At 36.8% G+C, this 19,551-nt stretch overlaps 2 protein-coding genes across 2 annotated transcripts; both read right to left on the reverse strand.

Moving 5' to 3' along the window:
- Positions 1 to 10,420: 10,420 nt before the first annotated feature.
- LOC138874752 (uncharacterized) lies at positions 10,421 to 16,292 on the reverse strand. The gene is made up of 5 exons (XM_070153533.1): positions 16,197 to 16,292; positions 15,488 to 16,126; positions 15,136 to 15,152; positions 11,320 to 11,448; positions 10,421 to 11,219 (listed from the first exon to the last, which is right to left on the reverse strand). The coding sequence occupies exons 1-5, from the start codon at positions 16,290 to 16,292 to the stop codon at positions 10,421 to 10,423; spliced, it is 1,680 nt and encodes a 559-aa protein (XP_070009634.1).
- An 87-nt stretch (positions 16,293 to 16,379) lies between these two features.
- Positions 16,380 to 16,814, reverse strand: LOC138874753 (uncharacterized). Its single transcript, XM_070153534.1, has one exon. It carries the CDS (start codon positions 16,812 to 16,814, stop codon positions 16,380 to 16,382), a length of 435 nt encoding a protein of 144 aa, XP_070009635.1.
- Positions 16,815 to 19,551: the final 2,737 nt, after the last annotated feature.

The following is a 19,551-nucleotide window of genomic DNA, read 5'->3' on the forward strand; positions in this document are numbered from 1 at the left end:
ACGGCTCAAAACTTGCCAAAAGAAACTCAAATACATCAAATAATTCTAAAGGAAACAAACCCAATCGATAAAGGTCAAATCTTTAATCAAAAGCACCAAATCGGCCAAAACATGAAACTCGAGCCTGCACCTCAAAACCTAACAAAACTCACAAAATACGACAACTCATTCAATTACGAGTTCAACCATACTAGTTTAACTCAAATCCGATACCGATTCGATGTTCAAAATCCAAAAATTCACGTTATGAAATTTTAGGCTAAAACTCCCAATATCTCTTTTGGAACCTTAATTAAATGCTAAAAATGAAGATAGATTCACGATATAAAATCAAAAATGAGTAGAGAACACTTACCCCAATCTACATGGCAAAAATTGCTTCAAGAATCGTCTCAATCCAAGTGCCATAGCTCCAAAAATGCTAATATAGTCGAAACCCCCGAAATAGAGTTTTTTATAATCACTAGGCAATTTAATGAACCATGATCGAGGAAACACACTTGCGATCGCAAAAAGGGAAAATGTACTACCCCAGAAATTCACTTTGCTATCGCGTATAAATCCACATGAACGCAGTGCACATAGATCACAAACTATGTGATCGCTGAACCAAGGTCACGAATGTAAAGAGGAACAGTCTATGCCCAGCTCAGCTCAAAATCACTACGCGAATGCGAACACGTCTGAGGAATCGCGAACACAATAAAAAACTTCTCCCAGTCTTCAAACCAACTCTATGCGATCGCAATCCAACTTTGCGATCACGATTAAGGAAACCAGATGCCCGACATCAGTAGAACCAGCAATGCAAAAATGAAGGAAAATGGCCCGAACACAATCTAAACACGTGCGAGCCCCTCAAGACCAGTCCCGAACATCCCAACATTTCCCATAAGATAATACGAACCTACTCGAGGCATCAAATCACACATAACAACATCGAAATGACGAATCGCACTTCAATTCAAACTTGATAAACTTTGAACTTTTGAACTTCCATAACTCATGCCGAAACATAGCAAACCAACTCGGAAAAGATCCAAATTTTGCACAAAAGTCTCAAATGACATAATAAATCTATTCCAATTCCCGAAATCACAATCTGAATCTGATATCCACAAATATAACTCCTGGTCAAACTTATGAATTTTCCTAACCTTCAAATTTCATATTTTTGTCAATTTGTGCTGAAACCTTCTAGATACATCCAAATGAAAATCTGTGCATACACCCGAGTCTAATATCACCTTCCGGACCTAACAGAACCATCGAAATTCTAATCCGAGGTAAATACTAAAAAGTCAAACTTGGTCAACTCTTCTAATTTAAAGCTTCCTCATTAAAAATCATTTTTCCAAATCAATTTATTTTTCCAAATCAATTCTGAATAACCTAAAAACCAAAAGCAACAATTCACACAAGTTATAATATATCATACAGAGCTACGCATGCCCATAAGCTACCGAGCGAAGTACAAATGCTCAAATAACTAGCCGGGTCATTACATTATAATAGTTGACCTAACCGTTACATGGATGAATGCGAGCTTAGCAGATGATTTGAGGCAGTTTATGGTTTGTGTTACCTGAGCATAGGAAGGATTTGGTTGAATCTCACTATGAAATTATGGTAGTAATAGAGTATGGGCATTGTGAGTTATCAAGTGTTTTGATCTATGTCTTTGAGCCAAGTTGGGGGGGGGGGAGGAGTGGGGCTGTTATCGATGATTGGATTACACGGTTATGTGTTGTTCTGGTTTCGGTTTAAGGTATACTTGTAAATCAGTTATGACTTGCAGAGGTTGAGATTAAGGATGACTCGAGTAAGGGAATTTCTGAATGCGGGTTATATTACACCTTATGTGTACATGGAAATCATGGAACGATTTGGGTTGCTATCCGTGATGGATGTAGTGCGCATGGAGTAGGAATATGCTCAGTTGCATTAAGGTGGAGTTGCTTCTTTGGGGTGTTGTTGTGCTAATTAAGCATAGGTCGTTCCGCCCGTTTGGGTGATGCAATTGAGATTTGAGCAGAGTGGATGACTCTCGAGGAGGTTATAAAGAATTTAAGATGCATATGCAACATTTGAGGATTTTTCAAATTTTTATAAGGGTAAGATATGAGATTTGCATTAGATGGTATTAATACTCGCGGTATTTCTATATCATTATAGATTATACATTTTAGTATCAGGAAGTCAAAGGAAAATAGTTTTAGATTCACATTAGGTCTGTTCATAAAGGGTATCTCAGATTGGTATTTTGAATTTTAAAAATAGAGTACAATGGCTTATGGGCCTTAGGGCAGAGTGGTTTTATGCTCGGATTTTTATGGTGAGTTTTGGGTAAGGATTGTGGTGTTCTCGCAAGGAGAAGTGTCAATTTGAGGGTAATTCGGAAGAACTCGGACAAATGGTACAACTTGGTAGTGGGTTGGATCAGCACGGTAATGGATAGGATAGGTTCTTTGGGTACTTGTGATGTGGTGAGCCTCTACAGATGTTTTGTGGTAATACTCTTATGTTTAGAGAGATTTAGTTTTGATAGCTTGGTTATGTGCAAATGGACTTCGAAGTGTTCTCGATGATTTCTACCATGGTTTGAGAAGGATATTTCCTACTGGAGTGAGGAGCTTGTTACGTATTGTGATTTTCTCCTGGATGGGATCAAATGGAAGGTTTATGACTGATGAGGTATGTACTCTGCTAGTGACTCAGAGTTGATTTTGATATTTTCGTACTTTTTATATGATAGCATCATAGATGCAGTGTGTTGTGTCGAGTTGAGATTTGTATGTGCAAGGTCACGGTTCAGTTTTGGAGAGAAGGTCATGAATTCTTAGACAACATGGACGGTTTCAAATGACTACATGAATGCTATTACAGTCAAACCTCTCTATAACAACCTCATTTGTTACGATTTTTTTTGTTATTAAAGCGAGGTGTTGTTATATAGAACATATATTATAACATATCATGAAAATTTGTTCCATAATAAGCTTGGCTTTTATAGATAATGATTGTTATATAATAATGTTGTTAAGGAGAGGTCTGAATGTACTACTTGGTATTGCTTGAGAAGGGTGCGCATTTTAGAAGGCGAATTGTGTTTTGACTTACGGATGCTTCATTGGTATTGCGGTACTCGCCTGGTTGATCGATTACTAATATTCAAATTTTTCTATGTGGCATGGAAGAATTATTAAAGTATTCCTCGTGGAATGATCGTGTATGAGAGATGTGTTAGACATTCGGGCCGTGGAGTTGGGATCCAATATGGTGATTCATATGTTTTATGGATTTGGAGACTGGGAGTTCTCAGAAGTAGGTTATTTCTTGGTTGTGGACTGTGAAGATGTGGCCAAAACTAGCTAGATGATAGTATGTATTATAGTTAGGTCGTTTTGGAGGGTTATTTGTCCATTCGGAGATGACCGGAGTTCATTTGGGGGCCCATTAGTAAGACCAATGAGGATTTGTATTCTACAGCGGATCGGATCTATTTACTCTGTACTTCTATAGTTTAGGGATATACCATTCGCTTAGAACTAATTTTATTCGTATTTGATAAGTTCTATGAGTTACTCTTCTATGCTACGAGGGGTTATGATTTGTTGGTTATATGCACACATGGTGCAGTTCTATTTGGGCCTTATAACGGAATTTGAGCGAGATGGGTATTAGGGTGTTGAATGATTGATTGCGCATTGGTTATGTTCTTTCCGGACTGTGATATTGGGTTATTTTCTTCTCCGTGGTTATGGTCATGCACCTTGGGTACTTGATGTCGAATTGGGCGTGATTGTTGGTTTTGAGCAGGTGGCTTGAGGCATTTTATATGGACTAGTGTTTGGATGGGGTCACGCATTGCAGCTGGGTTATGTCGGGATATGATCCTTTGTGTTAGATTCATGTGTCTTGGTTCCACTATGTATGATGGGTTCGTAGCATTGCGGTTATGATGGTGCTTTATTTCACAAATTTTAAAAACTTTCTACCTCATTTATAGCACTTATTTACCATAACTCATAAGAGTGGAAAGTTCTACATATTAATATAATACTATTAATTCTCATAAATTGCTAAAGACTTAAAGTTTTAAATAATTGGAAGCATTGACGGTTTTATTTAAGCAAGGAAAGCGGCAAGTCCATCCTCCATAATCAATAACCGTGGGAAATATTGAAATTTTTTCAGATTAGGTTTTTCTTCTTTTGTAGTTCTGACCCTCTTTTTTCTACTGCTTGTTATCCTTCGTTATATGAACGACCATATATATATAAGGAGTCCTTTGTAGGAATTGTTCATTGGCTCTTTCTGTCCTCTGTTAGTTTCTGGAATTAACTTTGTTTGAAAGAGCATTTGAAATTCTTGGAGTAGATTGGAAGTATAGCCAAATATGAAAATACTTGTAGACTTGGATGATTACTTTTAGAGGTATATTCTAATCTATTACTATTAGTTTATTTCTTACTTTCCAATACATAAATCATGGATTGGAAAGCCACGGAACACAAACAAATACTTGCTTGGTTTGAATAAATTTCTTGATTTTGTGTTTAAGAATGCGGATGTGGAAGATACAATCAGATGTCCATGTCTTAAATGTGATTTTGGCAAGTGGCAATCTAGAGAAATAGTGCAGGATCATTTGATTTGCAAGCCACTCTCTCAAAATTATGTTATTTGGAATTTTCATGGTGAGAAATAAGTAGTAGAGCCTTCTGGAGATACAGATGTTATGCAAGAGATGTTTCACCCAGAAAGTCCAATAGAAATAATGATTACTTATGCATTTAGGCACTATAGGCACTAAGCGGCTGATGTAGGGATATCTCAACTATTGAGCTCAAAAGAAATATTAAATGAGGGTCATAGGGAGGATTCTGGTGACTTTCATGATTTTCTCAAAGATAGAAGTGAAACATTGTATGAAGGGAACAAGTATACAAAGCTAGAGTTTTTCATAAAATTGTATCATATAACAGTCTATTATGAATTAAGTGACTAGGCAATGACCGTGAGACTAGATTTGTTGAGAGATGCATTTGAAGATGTAAAGTTACCTCCTTCCTTTTATGAGGCAAAAAAAAAATTAGCAAACTGGGAAGGTGACTCAAAATTGGAAGCATGTAAGCATTGTGGTACATCTAAATGGAATCTTAACAAGAACAAAAGGCAAGTTGCAAAGGTTCTACGTTACTTTCCATTAGAATCAAGGTTACAAGGATTATTTATGTGTTGTAAGACTGATGGGCATATGAGATGGCATGCTTCAAGCAGTAACGAGGATGGGTTGATGGGGCATCCAAGGGATGGTGAGGCATGGAAGATATTTGATCGGACTCATTTTGGATTTGCTTCGGATCCTCGAAATGTTCGCTTAGGTCTTGCTACTGATTGTTTTAGTCCTTTTGGAACAATGAGTACTATCTATAGTATTTGGTCAGTCTTCTTGACTCCATACAATCTTCCTCCTTGGATGTGTATGAAGCACACCTCCTTCATCTTATCTATGATCATTCAAGGCAAGCAAATGCCTGGAAATAATATAGATGTGTACTTACAGCCCCTCGTGAAGGAACTATGTGAGTTATGGAATGATGGTATTGAAACGTTTGACTCATCATTGAATGAAAATTTTAGCTGAGGGTTACTTAGCTGATGTCTCTTACCTTTTGTTCTCGGTATATTGAGACAAGATTCAATAGACCTAGGCGTGTTCGTAATGACCCAAATGTCACTGAGCCTTCTAGAAAGTCCTCTATCTTTCCTTAATTAGGTAAACCTGCATCAGCTTCAGTTACGTTCCCTTTAACTGATATGCAAAAATTACAAGCTCATCGATATGTGCTTCTGAACTGTGCAATTGTCACGCATTTGTGGAGGGAGTAACTCATACGAACTGTATATTCTTTATCATTGTAATGTTTGAAGTAGGCTAGTCATGTTCTTTAACGTTAATGTAATTATTTCATGTAGCAAATCTAGACAGTACATAAGGAGGAGTTCAAGAAGAAGACCATCGCCTACTGAGATAGAGAGGAGAGTTAGTAAAGAGTTTGTTGATTGGTTCCAAAAGGGGGTGAGTAACTAATCATTAGTTATTATTTACATTTTATTTGAATGACACTATGACAATTTTATTTTGATTTAGATTATGAATCCAGACACAATAGATACAATGTCTATTGATCTAAAGTTTCTTGCACGAGGTCCATCGGCACATGCAAGAAGTTTTACTGCATATAACATCAAAATATCATGTATTGCTAGCAGTGTAGACGGAAATTTAAGGCAAGAACAGTTGCCATATTATGGAAAGCTAGAAGATATTATTGAGACTAATTATAATGGTCGGTTCAAGGTTATTCTTTTCAAATGTAGATGGGTTGATACTGCTCGAGATAGAGGGTATAAAAAGGATCGTTGGAACTTAAATTGTGTTAATTTTGATAAATTGATTCATATGGGTGAACGGGAAAACATGAGCCTTATATCGAAGCATCTCAAGCACAACTAGTGTACTATGTGGATGATGTTGTGAATAAAGGGTGGAGTGTTGTTATGCATCTAAAGCCAAGAGATCTGTATGATATGGGAGAGGAAGCAATGGAAGATGAAGTATATGAGAAAGAACCATACCAAGAGCAAGAATTCGAACAGTTTTTTAGTGATGGTGATGAGTATGTACAACTAGCTATGGACCATATAATTGATGATGTAGTAGAGGCAAATGTAGCTACTAACTTAGCAGTAGATACAGGCATGTTTGAATAGAAAATTTATTTAGTATGTTGCTTTATATGAAGGTAACAGTACTGCATAACTAAGAAATGTTTGTTTCATTTATTTACTGTATAGGTATGTTTAGAAATAGTATTCATATTTGGTTCGAAGGTATATATATTCATATTTGCTTCACCCTTCTTTGTTTGATTCACCTCTTTTTAGTATGTGATGTTCATGATATGGCACCTCCTACCACTACAAGTTACCTGCACTACTGCTGCAGGTATTTGTTTCATCATTAAGGTTACAGTTAGAGGTGGCAAAATAGTTAAAAGAAAATAGCTATTCATCCATATTACCCATTAAAAAATAGGTTGGATAATAAACCATTTAAAAACGGGTCGAATATGGATAAAGAACCATATTATCCACTTACAAAATGGTTAACCAAATGGATAACTAATGTATTTAACTTTTACATTTGTAAAGCCTCAAATTGGAGTTCCTCAAGTTTGGAAGACAAGGAATTCTCTCATAAGTGATCATATTTAAGAAGCCATGGATAATATGGATATTAATATTATCCGCCGGATAAACCCGTTTTTATCTGTCTCAAATACGGGTCGGGTCGGATAGTTAATCCTTTTTGACCCACTCATATCCGACCCGATCCGCCTATTTGTCACCCCTAGTTACAGCTGACATTATGTTGATATATAACTGTCACAGTTTTCTTTGACATAGTGTGAAAGTTCATATCAAAATGCATGGTTATGTTTTGGTTCTTTAACTTCCTGTTATGCCGATCCAGGCAATGACATAGCAGGTTGGTAATGTTTTAGTAATTTCCTTTTCAAGCTCATGGTGCTTATGAGATCCTCTTTTTTAACCTAAAGTGTTTCCAAACTTGTTCTGCTATCAGGCTACTAGGCATGCTTGGCGAGTTTATGTTGGCGGACTTCCGGCTCATGCAAATGAACAGGTATTAGACCACCCTCCACCAATCTCAAGAAGTAGTTGGTCTTTTTGACATTTCCATATAATGTTTATTTGTTGAAACAAACTAGATGAACACTCTCTCCAATATTTATTGCATAGTAGTTTTACCTCTGCGAAGGGAAACCTTGGAGCAACGGTAAATTTGTCTCCATGTGATATATAGGTTCAAGCTGTGGAATCAACCATTGATGCTTGCATCAGGTTGGCCGTCTACATCATACCTCCTTAGGGCGCGACCCTTCACTAGACCTTGCATAAACACGTGATGATTTGTCCACCAAGTTGCCCTTTGATTTAACTGTGTCTGAGTGATTCATCATTTTTCGCCTTCAAATATGAGAGATATTATGCGGTTGGTATCAATTTGGTCCAAATTTGGAATTTCTTGTGACATGACTTAGGATATATATATATATATATATATATATATATATATATATATATATATATATATTGGTTAAATATGTTTTTATTCATATGTAGAAACTTACAAAACCGAGGAGATAAAAGCTCCTTCCACCTACTCGGAATGGAACAGGCTCCATTCATGAAGAATAGTAGGATTTTCAATTTAAGCATACAAAAAATTTCGAACACTGGTGAGGGTAGACTTATTCGCCCCTCCTATAAAAATGTGCAGACTCAAGGAACACCTAATAGGTGAATCCTGTATATGTTTCTTTCCACAATAAAGATTTTCTTTGTTTGCTAACTCTAAAAGACGGAAATTGTAATGTGTCCATATTCATCTCTCCCCTAGCTTCCCTGGCAGTAGTCGACTGTCGTAAATATAGGTAGTAACTGCACAGCTAAGTCCCCAATTAGCCATCGAGTCTGCCACCTTGTTACCTTCTCTATTACAATGTCGAATACTCCAATTGTCAAAATCTTGCATGTAGCACTTTAACAACAACAACAACAACAACCCAGTATAATCCCACAAGTGGGGTCTGGGGAGGGTAGTGTGTACGCAGACCTTACCCTTACCCCTAAGGAGTAGAGAGGTTGTTTCCAAAAGACCCTCGACTTAATAGAAATAAAAAGACAAAAGGAGACAATATTAGTTTCACTACAGAGATCATAGGGACATGTAGCACTTTAAATTATCCAATATATCCAAAAGAGTCCATGGTGGATCATTGTTGTTGCTAATCTAGTCCACCAGCAATTTAGAATCACACTCAATTTCGATCTTAGTGATGCCAGCATTTCTGCACCAATTAATGCCAGTCTTAAGGGCCATTACTCCAACCATATTGTTGGTCATGCATCCCAGAGGCGCAGCATAAGCCATGATCATTTTGCCTTGATCATTCCTAATGATACCACCACCTCCAGCAGGCCCTGGATTGCCCTTAGAGCAACCATCCGACTTAAGCTTAACAAAAACATTCCTGGGAGGATTCCATTTAACAACCATTGAAGAAATATGTTGCTTAGCCATATTCATGACTTCATAGAACTTTTCGCAGCTCGTATAAGGAGGGATGTTCAAAAATTGCTCATGAGTAATCAAAATAAGTTGTTGATTATTAGCGGGGATTATTCTATAATAAGACATAGCAATGTTTTCAACCCTATTTTTGCATCTGGATTTCCAAATATGCCAAGTACTAATACCGGGTAAAATCTGTAGACAAAGATCTTGAATAGGATTATTACCTTTAGTCAACCACCAGTTGATGATGTGGTGCCTCAGACTAGCAGTCCTTTGTACAATACCAAAATGTTGGTTGAAGTGTTTCGAAATCCTACTGCTGACCATGCTATTAAGGAACAAGTGCTCTATATCTTCTTGTTTATGATCCGTACAATAAGAGCACATAGATGGAAGAGAAATCCCAAATTTTATCATGTTGACATCCACTGCAATTCTATTCCTGAGAAGTCTCCACAAGAAAAAGGAAATTTTAAAGGGGACTTTCTTGTTCCAATTCATCTTGTTGACTAAAGAAGTATTTCGGTGTGTTCTGATACAATTCCATGCTGATTTACAACTAAATTTACCATCTGTCTTGGTTGTCCATATAGGTCTATCCACCAGGTTGGAAGAATTAATAGTAATATTAAGTATCTGAGACACAACGTTATCTGGGAGGACATGTCGGAGTTTTGTAGTGTTCCATTCTGTATCAATAATATAATCACTTATTTGGCCTTTAACAGAAGTAGAAGCCCCTCCAAACTGAGCTAATTTACCCAATCCAGACCAATTATCCCTCCAAAAATTAGTGTTGCCTTTATTTATTCTCCATAGAATCAGATGATCTACTTTGCTCCTGATATTCATAAGCCTTCTTCAACAGTGAGATTGATTGTAATTCACCTTCCTCGCACATGGATGAGTTCTTCTTGCATACATTGCATTCAAAAATTCTACCCATAAAGAGCTCTTAGTTCTATATTGTCACCATAATTTAGCACTAAAGCTGTCTGAGATGTCTTGAAGAGAACTAATCCCAATTCCACATTCCTCAGTAGGGAAGCATAGTCTATGCCATGCCACCTAATGATACTTCTGTTTGCCATCCTTGCTTCCCCATAAAAAGTTGGCAAAGATCTTCTCTATTTGCTTGATAATGGTTTTCGGGGGTTGGCAGGTGGACAGGCATGGCTGTTAACACATGCTTAATTAATATAACTTTCTCCCCTTTGGATAACATGTTGCAGTGCGAAGCACTCAATCTCTTCAGAATTTTGGTGGCCATATCTGTAAAATATTGAACCTTCTTCGTCCAGAGAATATATGACACCCTAAATAGGTGATAGAGAACTCCTTGCGTTGTACTTGAAGTAAGCCAGAAACAATTTCAATTCTTCTGTTAGAGACCTCATCACCTAGTAAAAAGCAGCTCTTTTCTCTGTTAATTAATTGCCCTGAGTTTTCTTCATATTTATTCATGCACTCCATTACAAGATTCAATGTGTTAGTTTTACCTGCACAACAAATAATCAAATCGTCAGCATACGCAAGATGATTAATCTTAGGTCCTTTGGGTTGCATATAGAAACTTGTGAGCGTAGGGTCCTCGTAGATTTTAGTAAGCATTCTAGATAAAGATTCAGTATCTATAATAAAAAGAGAATGAGATATAGGGTCCCCCTGTTTCACTCCTCTGTATGATTTGAAGAAGCCATTTCTCTTTCCATTGATCACCATTGTATACCACATATTGGAGAGTAGATTCCAGATAATATAAATCCACTCCTCACTGAACCCCATTCTTCTCATCACAGAGCATATAAAGTGCCAGGACATTCTGTCATAGGCTTTGTTCATATCAAACTTGATGACAACATTGCCCCCCTTGTTTGGTCTTTTAACCTCGTGAATTATCTCTTGAGCCAACAGAACATTTTCACCAATAGACCTACCTTTCACAAAACCACTTTGATTCAAATAAATAATCTTAGGCATTATAACAGAAAGTCTGTTGTTGAGAACCTTTGAAGCAATCTTTTTAGTAACATTACTCAAGCTAATAGGTCTAAACTCAGAAAAAAAATTGAGGTGATTCAACTTTAGGAAGGAGAACTAGACAAGTATTAGTAAAGAATTAAGGAAGTTGTTCCCCATTGAGGATAGACTTCACCATATTAACAATATCAGCAGCCAAAATATCCCAGGTTTTTTGAAAACACAGACCATTAAATCCATCAATACCTGCGGCACTATTAGGATTAATGTCAAAAACTGCATCTTCCACTTCTTGTAATCTGGGGGTTGCCAAAAGAAAATCATTATTAGAATTGTCTCTCATTTTTGGGATGGAATCAAATATGCTCGAGTTAGGGAGGTTATACTCTTGGTGAAATAAAATCTTATAAAACTCAATAGAAGCATTTCCAATTTCCTCATCACCTTCTATCCAATTGTCCTCGTGCTTAATCCTATGGATCTGTAGATACTTCCTTCTACCTTGTCACGACCCAAATTTTGCTCCATTGGGTATCGTGATGGCACCCAATTTCGCTAACTTTAACTGAAATAACAATAATATTTAGCTAACATCTAACAATTTCGACATAAAAATCTCTATACAGATTTATAATTCCAAAACCGGTACTACAAGTCATAAGCTCTACGGAGTTTTTGCTAGAAACCCTCTAAATACAACTGTCCCGAAATAAGGATAAATAGTACAATACAAAAAACTAGAAGCTGACTCTGAAGCCTGCGAACGCAGCAACAGATTTACCTTGAGTCTTCACATCAACAATCCGCACAGCTAGCTAACGATCAACTGACTTCTAGTATGAGTACACCACAACGGTACCCAGTAAGTGTCAAGACTAACCTCATTGGAGTAGTGACGAGGGACAGTCAAGACACCTACTGGACTAAATAACCTGGACAAGTATAAGTGTAAAAATAACAGAGTACAATATCTATATAAAGACTACGCATAATAATAAAATAATACGGCAATTGCCGTAAGAAAAGAAAAGCAACAACGAACAGCAGAATACCATAATAATGACATAGTAGAATGTGCGGAACACAGTTTAAATCCGATGATCACAGATAAAGGAAAGGCAAGTAGCAACTCAACAAAAACAACTGCTTTCACACTAGTTTTAGTCAATAACCTCCACGAGGTACCGAACCTCAGAATATTCACAATTCACGTGTCCCAATTCCGGAACCCTAAACACTTGGCATCTTGTGCCCTAATTACAAATTTATAACCGCACTGACGACTCACATGCCAATAGAGTCATTCTCACATAGAAGGCAAGTAAACATGGATGTGCATCAATGCTCAACAATATCAAGATCCATCCTCTTAACCGGTAGGAGTGATTAACTACGTTTATGCTTCTGCAAGTGTTCTAACATAGTTCATGCCAGCGAGTAAGTATAGAGAAAATGGACAACATGTAAAATATTTTCCCACAATTTTCCCACAAGCATGTAAATTCACACAGCTAAGTGCGCCACTACACAAATATTAACAACAAGAATTCCCCCAGGCCATCACAAGTCATCACAAATCAATCCCTGACATAGCCCACCTTGTCTCGCCACGTGTGCAATAATAAAGTAAATGCCCGCCTTGTCTCGCCACACATGCATAATAATATTCCCACCTTGTCTCGCCACATGCACAAACACACGATATAGCCCGCCTTGTCACACCGCATGTGCATAAGCAACAGTAACAATAGCACGGAAGAAACCTCGTGCAACACAACTTCAACCACACGGTAGAAACCTCGTGCATCACAATAACAACCGCACGGCAGAAACCTCGTGCACCACAACACCGAGTACCACAACCACAATGACAATAACACAAGAGTACGACAAATAAATCAATTCAAGAGCTTTCGATCACAAGGAAACAGTAGAACTAGTTCACAAGGAATAACCACAATATAGAATACTAGTCATAATAAGAATAGCTCAACAAGAGAGAAAATAATATGTAACAACGATCCCACAAAGTACAATTTAACTTACAAGGGAGATAACACGAGTCAATAATTTTAAATAAGGATAAGTCAACTAAGATATATGATATCTAAACTTCTTTTAAGGTTGAGCAATTACGAAAGAGATACAACAAATTCAATTAAGGATAAGCAGCGGAAATATAATGATAACCTCAATTAAGGATGAACGATTACAGAAGAGATAATTATACTTTAATTAAGGAGAAGCAATTAGGGAGGGATAGCATGGCAACAGAAGAGGTAACAACTTCAGTTAAATCATATAAGAGTCAAATAGGAAATAAGAGTGGACCATGAAGCAATTAATTCCAATTAAAGCATGTAGAGGTGAAACTAGTAAATAGGAAACTTAATTATAATAAAAACAACTTCTTACTCAGTGAATATAAGGACCTAAGAACCCTAAAAGGCCAACTTTTCACAAATAAGGCCGAGCACGTACTCGTCACCTCGCATACACGAACTTTACATGATACAATTAGCATGGAAGACTCAAATCCTAAGGGGTAGTTCCCCCATACGAAGTTAGGCAAGATACCTACCTCAAAGCAGACACACCAATACTCTAAAATGAACTTCTCAGGTAAAATAACCTCCGGATGGTTCAAATCTAGCCAAAAGAACTTCAACGCATAAACAAAACTCATAAGAAACTTCCATCTTTATCAAAAACTAAAAATCAACCCAAAAGACGACCCTCGAGCCTGCACCTCGGAACCCGATAAATTTTATAAAATCCAAACACTCATTCCGATACGAGTTCAACCATGCTAAAATTATCAAATTTCGATATCATTTCGTACCTCAAATCACTATTTTACATTTTGAAAGTTTTCTTCAAAATCTCCATTTTTCTTCAACTCAAAACACAAATTATAAAATGAAATTAAAGATAGAATCATGGAATAATAAATTCTATGTGAAGAACACTTATCCCAATGATTGGTTTGAAAAACCCACGAAAAATCTCCCAAAATCGAGGTCTAAAACTAAAAATACGGAGAAAATGGCAAATCCCTCGAATATAAACATTTTGCCCATGTATGACCGCACCTGCGACACAATTATCCGCGTATGCGGCGTCGCTTCTGCGACAAAAGAACTGCTTCTAAGGAAAAACCATGGGAGGCTGCTAACCGCACATGCGGAGAAAGCCCCGCTTCTGCGCTAACGCATGTGCGGCTAGTGTTGTGCTCCTATATAACCCTTCGCTCCTGCGCCTAGCTTGTCCGCTTCTGCGATCACGCAAGTGAGGAATAATCTTCGCACCTGCGGCAACTGCCCAGACCTGCCCATTTTGCTTCTGCGACCAATTCAAGCTCTTGCGTGCACGCACCTGCAGTCCCTCTCGGCACAGGTGCGAAAACACCAGATTACAGAATTTCTAGCAGCTCCAACCAATGCTCCAACGATCCGAACGCCATCCAAAACTCATCCTAGCCATTCGGGACCTCGTCCGAATATACCAATAAGTTCCATAACCTAACACGGACCCACTCAAGGTCTCAAATCACATCAAACAATGTCGAAACTACTAATCGTGCCATGAATCGAACTTATGAACTTTCAAATATTCCAACTTCTAAAACTCGCGTCGAAACCTATCAAATCAACCTGGAATAATGTAAAATTTTGCAGGCAAGTTCCAAATGACATAATGGAGTTGTTCCCTTAAAATCGCATCCCGACCCTGATATCACCAAAGTCAACTCTTGGTCAAACCTCTCAACCTTCCGAACTTCAACTTTTTCAACTTTCGCCAAAATATTTCAGATTAACCTAGGGACCTCCAAATCCAAATCCGGATGCAAGCCTAAGTCCAAATTCACCCTATGAAGCTGTTGAAATCATCTAGAACCCATTTCGGAGTTGTTTAGACAAAAGTCAAAATTCGATCAACTCTTACCGCTTAAGCTTCCAAAACTAAAATCCTTCTTCCAATTTTACTCTAAATCATCTGGTAACTGAAATTGACAACGCACTCAAGTCATAAAACATAATACGAAGTTGCTCAAGACCTTATACCGCCAAACAGGACGTTAACCTCAAAACGATCGGTCAGGTCGTTACATGCCTCTCGCTACTAAATTGAAGAACTTAATGTTTTCATCTCCTTCAATATGCCATTTGAGATTAGCTTTTTGTCTCCAAAAGGCATCAACTTTCTCATGGTGTTGAATTAGATCTACCATGGCTTGATGTAGGTTCATTCTATCACTTTGACTAAGAGATATCATATAAATCTCTTCACATTGGTTCATCTTTTTTTCTAGTTGTTGTGTTTTAATAAAGATATTACCAATTTTATTCTTAGACCATGCGCTAAGAGCATTGGTGGTCTCTTCATCTTATGGTGGATATCCCAAAATATATTGCCAGTAGGAGGATATATGTGGAAGTTTTCATGATCAACCCAAAAATTTAAAAATTTGAAGTATTTTATGTGATCATTCTGATTAACACCAATGCTAATCAGTAAAGGGCAATGGTCTGAGCTAATCCTGGGAAGATGTTGAACATTAGTATTTGAAAAGCAGTCATCCTGAGTCCTATTCCTTTCTTTCATTACACCAAGTATACCAGAATACCCAATATCATTCAAGCCACAATCTAGCAAACATTCCATAAATGGAATACTTTTACTCAATCTGTGAGCTTTACCTCCAAGTTTTTCTTCCGCAGATAATATGCTATTAAAATCCCCGCAAACAGCCCATGGTGAATTAGAAGGAGAGGCAAAAGCTCTCATATAACCCCATATATCTTCTCTCCTAGCAGATCTTGATTTAGCATAAACAACTGACAAATAATATACAATGCTTCTATGATTGTCAGAAATTTTACAAGTGACCATTTGATCTTCACTTGCATATACGTTGCAATTCAAGGTACTACTCCAGAAAATCCAAACTTTGTTGCTACAGTTTGTAAAACATCCCTGCATTCCCAAAATGTTCTTATAACTTTCAATCTTACTTTTTTTTTATAAAAGATTCTTGTATAACTACAAGATAAACTTTGTGCTCCTTAATCAAATACTTCAATCTCTCAGTAGCTGCCTGAGACTTGATACCCCTGATATTCCAATTGAGGACCTTAATCATTGATAGGAGTCTGAGGGGCTTTTTTTTTTTTTTTTTTTTTTTTTGTTAGATTCAGCTTTTGGCCTCTTGTAATTGGAGAATCTCTCATTATCTGATTTGTTCTTCCCTTAGGAAATTTTTTTTGTATGTTCCTTCTTTCATTTCATTTTCTCCTTTTTCCTTTTGGAGGTCATCCTTATCAGAGAGCGATCCCCCAAATGTTTGTGTCAATTGCTCAGCTTGTTCATCAGATGACTCTTCAGATGTGTCCTCTTCTTCTGATGAAGTTTCATCTGCCCATTCATCAACGCTACTGTCATCTAGTTCACTATCACCCTTTCTTTGATTATCTCCTTGCTTCATCTTGTTAGCCTGTGTATTAGATGTTTGAACATTTTCTTCATTCATGAGCTCATCAAAACTGTTCTGTGTGATAGTGGCATTTTGTGCCAAAATTTTCTCCATCTTTTGTTGGCTTGAATTTTCTTTCTGTTTGCTTGACGCCCCTTCACCTTTCTTTTTCGATTTTTTACTTCCAGCCATTTGCCAATCATCTGCATATATATCAACCCTGAGCTGATTGGGATCAGTGATCTCAATAGTTTTAGTTGTTTTGTAGGTACTCAAAGTCTTTCCTTCTGCATCCTTTTGATAGCAGAGTTTCCTTTTGTACTATTAGATCCCTCCTTAGGCTTCTGTGATGTTTCTTTTGCTGCTGATGTGCCTTTTGCAGTTTCTAATTCTTTGGAGGCATTTTCAGGTGTCACACCATCTTCCTTGGTATTCTTATCATTGTTGTTTGTTATTTTGTCCTTCTTACTCTTTCCTTTATTTTGGTAGAGGTTTGTCAATTCGAAATATTGCTCCAGTTGGTTTACAGCCATTAGGTGGTTCACTTTGACCCCTCCTCTTGTGCTTATGATCCTGTTTATTTACTTGATTTGCTTTGCCTCTTCTTGGTTGTGGCTGCTCAATTGTTATCTGCTTTTCATTGTTATGTTTCACATGTGGCTCAACTTGATCCTTTTCCATGTTATTCTTTCGTTCCTCTTCCTTCTTTTCTTCCAACTTTTTCTTTTCAAGGATTCGGAAGTTGACGAGATAGTGTCCCAATTTTCTACAATATTTGCAAAAGTTTGGTATGTTTTCATATTCAATGCGCTGAACGAATTCTTTAAGAAGTAAATCATCATCTTCATCTTTAACACATACATTGGTGATTAAAGGTTAGCGTAAATCAATTTCCACCCTTATCTTCGCCATACTAGGTCTGTTCATAGTTTTGGTCGCCACATCAAGCTCCAATGGAGTCCCTACTTCTTCAAGATTTTTTTTGACATAAGACCAGTTATGCATATGAAATGGTAATCCGGGCAATAGGACCCAGACAGGAACTATTGGTAGGTTCTTCAGGCATAAAATCTGGAGTCCACTTCTGCAACCACATTAGCAGACCTTCAATTTCAATCACCCGCTTATACAGAACAAAATTGTAATCTTCATCATTAGTGAAACTGACAAACACATTGAAGTTATCATAAACTCTAATTTTTGCAGGCCCCTTCAAAGGCAACTTTTCAGAGAATCTTGACCTAATTGCATCAATTTGGGGCTGGGTCTTCAGAAATCGATCAACAATTGTCCTCTTACATTGAGCTGCCATGATGCCATAGTGATCTCTTGTTGTGAAGATCACTGCCGGCATGCCGCTATGTGTTGTCTTCCTAGCTTTCACCGTTACCTGCTCTTGGCAAATCGCAGAAGAGCTTGGTGAATCTGTCACCCTAGTGGCATAGGTGACGAATTTCAGTAGATTCTCTAGGGATAACAGTAGTCTGAGGATGATTTGTGGTTTGGTCGGAAGAACGCGCCGGAAGGGGACCTTCTGGCAGGTCCATGGGGTGACGCGTGAAGAACAATCGCAGATATAGGTAATAGCCGTTAGAGAGAAATTTCTAAAGAGAGAAAGAGCCGTCATCTGAGCCTTCAACTTTTTAATTTTTTTCACACACCCATTGACTTGACTTGGGCTGTTTAAAAGTTGGCTACTCAAATTTGGGAAGTTAGTTCCTTTTCATATTTTGATATCTTTCAGATTCACTTTAATATATTTAACTAGTGACGGTATAATAGGAAATTTAGAATAACCTTATAAATCAAGTCGTGATAGAGATAATTTTTTGTTTAATTAGAACTATGTTTTTTCGCTACTAACGAAACAATTTAAAAAAAGGAAATAAAATGAAAATGAGTTGCCAGCATAGGAATTGATAAAAAGAAAACATAATTTCTTTTTGGATTAAGAAACCAATAAAACTCCAGGTATTAGCATTAATTCAAACATAGATGTCATTCATGGAAAAAAAAACTCATTATTCAAAAATCAATTGAAGAACAAAATAGACAATACGAAAATATTCACAAATTTTAACTAAATTCCATACATGTATCATTTACAAAAAATTCATAGTCATCAACTAAATTCAATATGAGAGGAAAATCCGAATTTTCCATGAGTATCAATAATAATTTCTTGAAAACTCTACTAATAATTCAAATGGATACTATTGTCATCAAGAAAAGTAAAATGCTAGATATGAAGTTACTCGAGAAGACCAATACACTTCTCCTTTCAACGAATGAATCTCCTTTTCTTTCCCACGTGAATTTTCAAGTCTATTACGAGAAATGGTAATTGTAATTGCATCAGTAGTAACTTGCTTCTTCTTTCTCCTCCATTTTTGTTTTCTCTCCTCTCATTTCTTCCTTTGATCTTCAAGTTGTATAATTTATGTCTATATAAAAAATACTTCTGAATGATGCATAATTTAAAAGAAAAAATAATTGAATGTTTCTTTGCTATGAATTCGGTCATTTTTTTGTAATTTGGAAAGGAAAAAAAATCTCTTTCTCTTTTGTTATAAATGTAAGTGGAGAATAATGTATGAAGAATTTAATTATGTTTGTCATGGACTTTTCTACCAATTATTCCCCTTTAATAGTTCATTGATAATATAATTTTAATTTTGTGAAAAACTTGATCTATATTTTTTAAATTGAAAAGTAAAGAATAAAATTGAAAGAAATGAATAATGAAAGAAGAGGGAAAAAGGAAAAGAGGAATCACCTGAGAAACAACTTTAATAATATCTGCACAAAAATAAAACAATCCAAATCCAGTAAATTCATACACCAACCAACTTGTGAAAACCAACAAACTTAAAATCAATAAATATGAACAATTATAAACCAAAGAAGGGACAAAGAAACTCCATAAACT

The sequence above is a fragment of the Nicotiana sylvestris genome, chromosome 8 (genome assembly GCF_000393655.2).
Source record: "Nicotiana sylvestris chromosome 8, ASM39365v2, whole genome shotgun sequence".
Lineage (NCBI taxonomy): Eukaryota > Viridiplantae > Streptophyta > Magnoliopsida > Solanales > Solanaceae > Nicotiana > Nicotiana sylvestris.